At 36.4% G+C, this 10,951-nt stretch overlaps 1 protein-coding gene across 3 annotated transcripts; it reads left to right on the top strand.

Moving 5' to 3' along the window:
* The first annotated feature begins 241 nt into the window (after nucleotides 1-241).
* Nucleotides 242-10,389, top strand: LOC117122969 (glutamate-rich protein 6-like). Of its 3 annotated transcripts, none has more exons than XM_033268760.1 (14): nucleotides 243-441; nucleotides 1,538-2,042; nucleotides 2,139-2,286; nucleotides 3,023-3,213; nucleotides 3,401-3,612; nucleotides 3,972-4,250; nucleotides 5,029-5,251; nucleotides 6,299-6,304; nucleotides 6,956-7,113; nucleotides 8,444-8,538; nucleotides 8,929-9,084; nucleotides 9,447-9,675; nucleotides 9,717-9,796; nucleotides 10,139-10,389. In XM_033268760.1, exons 2-14 carry the CDS (start codon nucleotides 1,538-1,540, stop codon nucleotides 10,308-10,310), a joined length of 2,454 nt encoding a protein of 817 aa, XP_033124651.1. In that variant the 5' UTR covers nucleotides 243-441; the 3' UTR covers nucleotides 10,311-10,389. The 3 variants fall into 3 exon arrangements, with proteins under 3 accessions (XP_033124656.1, XP_033124651.1, XP_033124647.1); XM_033268756.1 differs by having other exon boundaries at nucleotides 246-441; nucleotides 3,020-3,213; XM_033268765.1 differs by lacking the exon at nucleotides 6,299-6,304 and having other exon boundaries at nucleotides 242-441; nucleotides 3,020-3,213.
* The last annotated feature ends 562 nt before the right edge of the window (nucleotides 10,390-10,951 follow it).

Raw genomic sequence — 10,951 nt, forward strand, 5'->3', positions numbered from 1 at the left:
CAGAATGGAACAGAAGAATGGAATCGAAAGGAGAAGAAAAATAAAGAAGGAAGAGGATAGAAAGAAAAGTATTAGACAATAACATGTCATCAAATAGATATTTCGCCTGTGAGATGGCCAGATATCGTTTTCAAATAATGAGTAACTTAAAAATAAAATAAAATGTTGAGGCGTGTCGTGCGCTAGCTGTACAAATAATATAAAATAAACACACCTTTTATATTAATGAACTGACCCACCGTCGCTGAACTAATCAACGGGCATTGTTTTGTGCACGTGATTAGGTTACCTAGCAGCAAAAGTAATCATCTTTGTAAATCTTTTGCTAGTTCGCCATGTTTCGACAGTACCAAAACAAATTTTATGAATGATTAACGAAAATCAAGGAAATAATGATAATTTTGGAATAGGGGACAACATTTTAAGTGGACGGACTAAGTGGTTAGTGTTTAGGCCTACCATTCGTTAAGATTTTAATGCCATTATGCCATTATTATTAGAATAAAATACAGCACATGTAGACTAGGGCTAGGCTATAGGCCTCTCTTCTTATCTTCTTAGTTTTTTAGGCTGCTGCTGCCATGCCTAGGCCTAGGTTACTTTAGACATAGCTAGGAAGAGTAAGCAGGTAATCCTCTAGGCTAGGACTGGTAGTAGGTGGCCTAGGCCTAGTTGAGGTCTAGAGCTTATACCCAGGCAAGAGGGCCAGGTGGCAAGATCCCCAAGCTTACCAGGGGGCCCATCATGGAGAAATTGAATTGAAGCAATGAAGGTAGGATTTTTTTAAAAATATTTCTTTCAAAAATAATAATTAACTATACTAATAATAATTACTAGGCTAGAGGCCTTAGGCCTAACCTAGGCCCTTGGCCTACTATCATGGGCCCTCAAAAATGACATGGGTCCCATGGGCCCCTCCAGATTGACAGGGCCCTCTCAAAAAAGAATGTTTGCGCGTTTGGCGCAATCTTTCGCGACAGTTACTGGGGGACCAAATCAACCTTTGCCCCATTACAGTTTCCCCTCTTGATGGCCCTGTTATTATTTTAGGACCTCAAAAATAATTTTCCTCATTCATATGATGGATGGTTGTTTGGTGTTTTTTTAACTTTATTGCCTTAAATTTGTTAGAGAAGGTTGTTTTTTAAAACTCTAGGCCTAGGCTAGCCCATTTTTATAAATTATAAATAAATAAATGGATAATAATTAATATATAATTATATAACTAATTAAATTACATAGGCCTACCTACCTAGGCCTATGGCCCACCTAAAAATACCACACGCTCCTAGCTCATTGCAGAATTGATTCCTGAATAAAGTCAATATAATAATAATAATATAATAATAATAATAATAGGCCTGGAGTAGGTAGATCAGGAAGCCAGGTTATCCAATATATTGTGGGCCTTACAGATGTAGAATTAGTGTCTTTCAATAAATAATCTGTCTTCCGTTGAGCCGATGCTTTATGACAGGAGATCAAGAAGTTATTATACCGAAGTCAAGTACTATTAAACAATCTGTTGTTTTCGTAGATGGCAGATGATGGTAGGAATGTACCTGATGTACCACAGACAGAAGTAATTGAAGATGATGCTGTATTCTCCACATCAACTGACAGAACAATTGGAGAAATACCACCACCCAATCAGCAGGAATTTGTCCGTCGAACATCCAGTCTTACTGTTGAAAATGTCAAAAAACTTGAAGAAGCTACGATCCGTGAGGACAAGCGGGAATCGGAGCAAAGATCTGCAAGCCCTACAAAATCATTCCTAGATAATGTGAACTTGAGGAATTCCAGTCCTCTTGCACCTCTCAGAAGTTCTTCCAGGGTTGCAGGAGATGTTGAGGACAGTAAGCAAAATGGTATCCTCAGTGGTGCCAGGCAGGCAAGTCTACCAGACTTGGTATCAGGTGGAGAGATGAGGACGGGTAGTCCCAAGCCTCTACCACCAATCAGAAGAAATGATGATGAAGCTGGAAATGATAATTCTGTCAGTGAAAAGACAAATGACAGTAATATAAACCGAAGACAAAGTAAGAAAATTCTCTTTAAATCCCTACTTGAAGATAATCCAAACCCGACATGTACTTGTACAGTACATTGTCATTATTTATTTTCTTTTCTTACAGGTCAACCAAGAATCCTAAGTTTTAGAAGAGAGCTTCCAATTGAAATGTGTGATGATTCTGCTCTGTCCAACCGCTCTGACAAGACTCCGGACAGTGTTGTTTCAAAAAGAACAGAGAGGTCCGTATCTTTCAAAGACGATCATGAAATGTGAGTATACAGTGCTATGAAGATAATACAAATGGCAGAGAATTCCGAAATTGCTGCAATTAAAAAATAAATTATAATAAAAATATAAATGATAATGAAGACGATGTTTTTTTATCAAAAACATTTAAATCTACCGTATGCAAACATTTAAAACAAATGCAAACAGCATCAAAACATAGATTTTTAAAATTCTAAATATTTACATCATTATTGCAGTATAGATATTAAATGTGGTGTTATTTTAATTTTGTTTAAGTATAAAAATAATATTTAATAAAACAAATCTAGTAAAAAAAAACTTCACCAGTCATATTATCAGCTTAAAGTACATACAACAACTTTTTCTACCTGACATGCTTTGATTAGCCCGTAGAATTAATCATTAGGTCAATATTTTGTCTTTTGAAAAAAAAAAGGTTGACCTACTGGAGCAGGCAGTTAAATTTATATTTCCTCAATGGAACACTTTAAAAATGCTATACTCTACTCTATTCTTTGATAGTTGCCTTAAGTCCTGTCTAGACTATCACATTTTATTGGACAAAAACATGTGACGTGCCTAAATATGGACATGATGACATCACATCATGACCATATATAGGCACATCATGACTATATATGGGCATACAACAGTTTCTGTCAAAGAAAATTTGATAGTGTGGACAGACCTTTATTTATTCCTTAAAATTTGACAGTGTGGACAAAGCTTTATTGAATTATTTTTATACTGCAGGAGGCCAAATAGTAAGGACTCACAGAGACAGAGAGAAAAATTAAAATCCCCAGCAGTGCGGGAGGTAACGTGTACAAAAGATGACCAAGGCAAGGAACATGTCCTTGTGTCTGTTGCCACAGAAACAGAGTGGAGCTGGTTTGAGAGTATGAAACTTGCTGGTAAAGATGATCTACACAAAAATGACGGTGGAGGTAAGCCTTTTTTCTAAAATTAGAGGAAAAAAATTAGTTAATATCTGAATGTTATAAATATTAATAAATGGATGGAGGCTGTTTTGCAACTACGATGTTATTATTCATATCTTTATAAAATAAAAAAATATTTTTACTATGCCAAACTTATTATCAATTAGATTTATTTTCATTTGTCTAAACCTAGATCAATTTAATGATGATAAATGTAATATCCAATCTCCAAGTGGTGTAGTCCAGAAGCCCAGAAGTCATAAATCGTCAGTAGTTTCAAGTGTGTCTGATACAACTGATTTAGAAACTGCCTTAGTTGTCCAACATAATGCTAAACTCAAGACAACAAAAGATGGATATGATGAGAAAGGTCTTCCACTACTAGAACTTGACTCTGAATCTGAGGTACTTTACTTTTTTGGGTTGTAAGAACACCTGTTTTCAAAATGGACCTTTCCGCAGTGTCAATCAAACTTACAACTGACCAATCAGAATATGTTATTTAGAAACCCATTTGTTCTCATGTATTTCTTCATCTTTATTCATGCCTTTCTTTCATATGCTTCAGTTCACTTATGTATCATGATATTTTATCGCATTCATCGCTCCTATAAATAATAGAATTTGCTTGTAAGCATGTTACACTGAAGATGGCTGTGGTACTGCAGAAACATGTTTGCGTCATGTTTTTTAATAAAACAGTTAATCCTTGCCTAAATGGTCTGTTTGAAATCAGTTTAAAATTGTTTTCCGTTTCGTTTCAGGATTCTGATGATGACAACCTATTTGGTGGTGTGGATGACCTCTCCGAACTTGTACCTAAAATTGGTCCACCAGTAATTCTAAAGTACCAAAGAGAATCTGAGAAGAACCTCATTAAAATGAAGCATCCGGTGATCTACGAGGAGCGAATGTTATCACCAGATTCGTTGGCCCTAAGTGAGGAAATAGACGGCATGTTTAGTGGACAGTGCGAGTTCTGTACCAAAGACATACAGCCCTTCCCAACTCCAGAAATGCTGGATGCATTTCCGGAAAAGGATGTACGTTCAAGTTTTATTAGATTTCAGATTTTTTTTCTTTAATTTATAGTATTCATTCTGAATTATATTATTACTAGTAATTACCCTGTAGCACAAAACTTGATGTTGTTAAATGCCCAGAGTTGGGCTTTTCCAACTAGATCAGACCCCTGGATATTCGACTTTCCCCCCCTTTGAATGTACAGTACAGTACCCCTGGTTGTACCAGTTGTTCTGGGTCAGACTCCCAAGGTCTCGGTTGGACACCCGGAGGTGGCTTTCCCTCCTGTGTTTGAATTATCACTCTGGGTTGGACCCTTGGATTTCCTGAAACAAAAGTTTAATTATATTTTTTTTTTAAATCTTTACGAATGATGTTTTTACCCTACCTGATCTTATTGAATGTTCAGTACATTTCCTTAATACTTGCAAAAAAATCTCATAATTGATTTGGGTCGGAATCGAACCCACGACCTCCAGATGACTAGCCTGGTGTCTTTACCACAAGACCACTTAAATTGCACTTAGTGGCTATGTATCTGATCCCCAAGTAGCAGCAGTTAAGTCTGCAGTGCTGTTCCTATAGCGTTTACATCATGAGAAATATGTTTGAATGATGAATGATGTTTATTCCCTACCTGACGTGTTATTGTACTGAATGCTCAGTATGTTCCAAAATACTTGTTAAAAAGAATATCTCACAAGTGATTTGGGTTGGAAACGAACCCAAAAACATGTAGCTGATGTTTATTTAGTTTTTAATTATTTGATAATTTTAATCTGTTCATATCTTCTTCAGCTTTACTGCTGTAATGACTACCACAAGTTTGTTGAGTTTACAATGACGCACAGTCCCGATGCTCAATTCCCAGTGGAGGAGCTTATAGACATATCCCCTCATGCTCCGTTCGGTAGCAAACAAGCTCGTCGAGCTGCTAAGGAACGGGCTGCTCAAAGGATGCGGGAACGGGAGATGGCCAGACAGAAAGCAGCTGGAGCAAATCAAGCCAATTTCTATGCATGTAAGTAATTTGAATTATTTTGTAAGATATCTTTTATGAATTGTAATTATTAATTATTCACAAGGCATGCGTTACAATAATTTTCGTGCTAGTATCATTATTATTATCATCATAAAATTTGGCAAAGACAAGCCAAACCAGTCACTTGTTGCAAATGGTATTTCAGAGAAAATGACCAAAACATGCTAAAATTTCAAAATTTTTGAAATCTATTTTATTGCACTAAACTAACCTTTATTTATCTATACATCAGCCTATGCTGTTATTTTCCTTTTTTTCAATGTTAAAATATCAATTTTAATTGATTTGGTGATGGTTTCTGCCTGAGAAATGCCTGAAATCGTAAATTTTGAAGGCTGATTTCTCAAATATTGGTCTTTAAACACCTGTATGTTTAAACACTTGTAACTTCAAAAGGAAATGTCGGATTTAAATGACCATTTCATAGCTCTCATTCTACTGTGTAACCCTGCATAAATAACTAAAAATCAATTTTTGCGGCCAGTGACTGCTTTGACTTGTTTTTGCCACAAATATCTATGGAACTCTCTTCCTCTGATATTAAGACGTCGAAGAGTGTTATGATTTTCAAGAAGCGACTAAAAATCCTACTGTTTCCCTGCAAGATCTTGTGATTTATTGATGGCTATTAAATATTGCAAATGTTTTGAAAATTTAATGAAAATTTAAAAACATTCAAAATTAGATTACTTCATATTTTAAAGTCAGTCCCATGGACTCGAAAGCAAAAATTAATAATATAACTGTAATTGTGCATCATTCCCTTGTATTATTAATGTTTTATCAATTTTAACATTATTCAAACAGTTTATATAACATGTTTGTAGAAAGTATGCATTTTTGTTTCAGTTTTTGTATTCAATCATCATGGCATCTATGATTATAAATATTAATTGTTTGCATGTTTTTACCCCACCTCCTCCCAATCCTGCCTTTATTACATCATCTGTGCCTGCTTGCTTATTGGTCATTAACTGCATGTTGCCATCATGTGCACACCCATCCATTGAATCATTCATCATTTAGTACAAGGTAAGGTTTCATTCCAGTCAGCTAAAGCCGGGCACACTCTGTGTAGGCGGTCATTGGTCAAAGTGATTCCGTGGTGAATGCAACGTGACAAAATGCATTCAATGGATCGTTTATAATTGGCTCCTTTTCCGTGGCGGATTGAAGGGGTGGGGGGCTCATCTGGCCCAAGCCAGCAACCCCCCCCCCCCCACAAATTTTTCAAAATTATTTAAAAAAAAATAGAAATTAAATTCAAATTTAAGTCTGAGAGTGCCATTTCAAGCCATCTAGAGGTGCCATAATCATAAATTTTCTAATAGACCGTCCATCTGTGAAGGTTCTTCTCTGGGCCTCCTCAATTTCGCATTTCTGGATCCGCTACAGCATCTTCCATTGACAATCAATAGATGGCATCTCTTTGTCAATCACTAACAAAGAGCAAGATGGCCAATGGTCTTAAAATGCAGCATGTGCCCTGCTTTAGTTTAGCATTATATTATTAATGAACTTGATTAATATTTTCAAACAAAGGAAATGAATTAGCATGTATTTTATTTGTATCAATAAATAATAAAAACAAACACAGTGCTATACTCAGGGTTGATTATTCTTCAGGAGAATATTAATGTAAATAATACTATTATATATTTTTTTTCAAATTTTTCATTTTAGTTGCTAGACAAATGAAAACTATCAACTACTCTTTGTCATCACAAAAATACATTGATGATGGCTGGACACTGAGACCTTCGACCCCAAGCGATGATGAACTCAAGACGCCAGATGTATATGAACCGGAGCCAGTTATACCCTCAGCCTTTAGGAATATGGTAGGCTCATTACCTGAATTGCAAAAAATAACCTTTAGGACTGAAATGAAATAAATGATGCATTAACATGTCACAAATGACAATGGACCTTTCTTCTAAGTCCCACCCCTTAGATATTATTGCTAAGTCATGAAGGAATTTTAATTGTCTATTGTCTCTTTAAATATATTAATCAAATTTGAAATTGACATATATGTAAGCATGTAAGGTGTTAGGCTTGTGATCGGGAGGTCGAGACCGATGCTCGGCGCAATGCTTGTGTCCTTGGTCAAGGACTTACGTTTGCCTCTCTCAACAGGGAGGTCGAGACCGATGCTGGGCGCAATGCTTGTGTCCTTGGGCAAGGACTTACGTTTGCCTCTCTCAACAGGGAGGTCGAGACCGATGCTCGGCGCAATGCTTGTGTCCTTGGGCAAGGACTTACGTTTGCCTCTCTCCACCCAGGTTGGGTACCTGGTAGGATGATGTGACATTGCAAGTATTATTAGTCTGCATCGGCATTAAATTGCTTGCACAACTAGGAATACTCCCCAGGGAGTGGAGGAGGTTGCACTTTGTGCTGGTTTGATTATGGATCTGATGGCAGGAGTAATAATACGGAGCTTTCGATTTGTGCGATGACACGATGCGTGACCGGAATCACTCATGCGTGACCGTCCTACCTGGCATCCTACATTCTCTGCATATGTACATTTGGCCAAATTGCATTCCAGAATCTGCTCGACGAGGTGACCTTAACGGTTTCGCATGTGCAGATGACTTTTAGTGACGTCATTACGTTCTACGTCCTACCGTCGTCGTGCATTCGAAAGCTCCCTTATAACAATATCGCCAGCGCCTTGTAATCCTTGGCAAAAGGCTGGTATAAATCTCTATATTATTATTTATATTTAATTACTTAGTATTTTCTTGTTTATCTAGGGTCCCTATTGATCAGCTTCTGACTTGCATTGATCATTAAAATATGATTCCAAAATTTAAAAAAAGAAATATTTGTGATGACTGTATTTATGTATATATTAATATATATTTTATATATTGTTGGATGGCCGGGACTCAACTGGTGCTGGACAGGGTACATTTTGATAGATCCCTACTCAGCGACGAGGGCGTCTCCCCATACTGCGGTTTGGGTGCTGGCTTGGATTTTCTTTTTTTCATTTTCCAGTTACATCTTTTCACTTGTTATGCGCATAGAGACTTGTATTTTGCGCAATATAAATGAATAACTTTTAACCTTTGTATTAAGTGATGGCGAGCAATGAGTTTCCCTTAGTGGAATAATAAAGTTATCTGATTACCTTATACAATTTTTTTTTGTCGATTACAGAAAGAAAGCCAACGGAAGGTGACCTTGATTGAGAAGACTTATGAAGATGGAAATGCGTTCCTTATCATGTTCCCAGATGGAACTGGCACTGTTTTGTATCCTTCGAATAATTAATATCTGGATAGTGTCAATGATATTTAAAATGATGGCAAGATTGAGGATGACGGTGATGCTTTTTAAGATGTTGATGTTGAATGGTTAGGAAGATGATGTGTTAATAAATAAATTGTAATGATGTTGAAGTTACTAGTGAGGATGATGGTGGTGATGAGGCTGGATATAAGGAGGATGGTGATTGTTATGTTGGTAATGACAGCTGTTGAAGATGATTCTCATAATGATGTTGATTTTGAAATGAGGAAGTGAGGATGATGATGAGAGACACGTGATAATAACAATAATGATGAGTATTGTGTCTGATGGTGCATATAACCTACAACTCTGATTTTATTGGAAATTTTTAACCTTAACTTTTAAACCCTTAGCTATCCGTCTGGCAACCCTGCTATTCTTATAACCTCAACTGAGGAAGGACAGTTTACATACATCATTCAGGAGGACCGTCCCATAAATCAGGCCATCTTGGCTGTGTTTGAACCAACAGGTCATGGAACATGCTACCATCCCAATGGCAATGTCAAGTAAGGCCATGTTAATGAAAAATAAAAAATGATAATTACAAATTATTTTTTAGTACATGTCAAAATAATAGACATTTCTAAATGCGAGGAGGGATACATACAGGGTGCTGGCTTGATGTGAAAAATAATGTGACTGGCTCTGGCCAAATCCTACAGTCTGACAAAATTGAGTTTTTTGTATATAGTGCTGAATTAGTATTTTTCTTTTTATTAGTTTTTCTTAGTGACTAGGAGTCAATATTTTGTATGAGCACCGTCATACCTTGGTAGTTAAAACTCAGTTGACATTATTCTTCATTCATTATCATAAATATAAAATTTGATGATTAATATTATTTCCCTACTGATTTATTTTTTTTTAGGTTGAATATGAATCAGTTTGGTGGAACGTTCCTTGATAGCCAAGGTGCTAGGAAGAAGCGATGGTCATGGAAGGACCAAACAACTCACGTACACGCCCCACCATTCCAACCCATTTGCTTTGCTATCTCTAAATATGTGAGCCTAAGATGCCTAGCTCAGGACCAGATTGTGCTGTTGTTTAGCTGTGATAAACGCAGTGTGCGGTTTAATGTAGGAGTTAAGCTGAAGGTAGGACAGTATAATGAGTAAAATGTTCTGAACTTTTACAGCTAATTGCACCTGAAAATATTCCCATGAAGGATGTTGATGAGGACGCCCTGTACATTTCAGAAGTCAGAACTTATGTTCGGTAAGTAGATGGTGGGCATTGAAACATAAATTGTATTACATGTTATATATACTTTGATTATATGAATCCAAGGAACTTTCTCTAGATATTTATACCTCTGGAAATCATTTTATGTGAGATGTTAACTTTTGTTCATATATTTTTATAATGTACTCTATAGCTATATATAGATTTTAAGTTAAAGTAATTTGTTGTGTTCGTCACCAAATTCTGGAGGGTTTTCCGAGGAAAATTAATGCTGTAATTCAGCAAACCTGTTGGTCAGGTTGTGTTTTTTTGTATATTCACTATATTGATGTAGTTTTTTTCAATTGTTGTTTCTATATTTCTCTTTATTAATAGATTGGTTATGGATAAAGTCGGTAACATGTTGAAGTTCTCCAAGTCTCCAAAATTGGAAAACATTCAACCTCCACTGAGGATCCAGCACAACGTTATCAGGAACGAGAAATTAAAAGGGCAAAAGGTCAACCGCAAAGTGGACAAGAAACAAGCTCTTGTTAAAGTCAACTAAGAGGCAATAGAAATTAAATAATGTGAATTGTGACAATTATAGAAATAAAATAAAGTGTGTATTTCGTATAAGTTTAAAATACTGCATGCCTTCATTAATTTTAGGCATTATTTTATCATGTTAATGGGAGAGGTACTGTAAAATGAAAAAATCAATAGTGCATTTAATGTGCATATTGCATTTTGGGTTTGTGGGGGGGGGGCGTCTATTGAATCTGGTAGAAGAGATCCTCTTGGTATTGTAATAATATAAATATGCAACATCACTAAAAGGTCATCGCGGATGCGAGAATGTAAAGTTCCCCTTGTGTGGATTCTATGACGCAGTTTCGCAAAATCAATGTTGTGTATATAATATGTAGCACGGTCACACATTAGTGAATCCATTCTAGCGTTGCGTAGTAGCGCAAATCGAAAGCCCCCTATTCAAGCTAAACTCAGCTGACATGAGCGCTTCTGTCGCCAGTTTCTCTCAGTTGCCCATGTCCTATTTTCGCTGTTTCAATGGCCATGTGACAGTTAGCCGGTCAGCTTATTATATACTGTGCATGTGCCATGCGAAAAAACTTTTTAACAAATTGCATGGCAACTGGTTGTAGACAATTTCTATAGTCGGAAGTTACATAAGCGGTTTGGGCAACT

The sequence above is a fragment of the Anneissia japonica genome, unplaced genomic scaffold, assembly GCF_011630105.1.
Source record: "Anneissia japonica isolate Jap-2015-1 unplaced genomic scaffold, ASM1163010v1 scaffold288292_len1863012_cov191, whole genome shotgun sequence".
NCBI lineage: Eukaryota > Metazoa > Echinodermata > Crinoidea > Comatulida > Comatulidae > Anneissia > Anneissia japonica.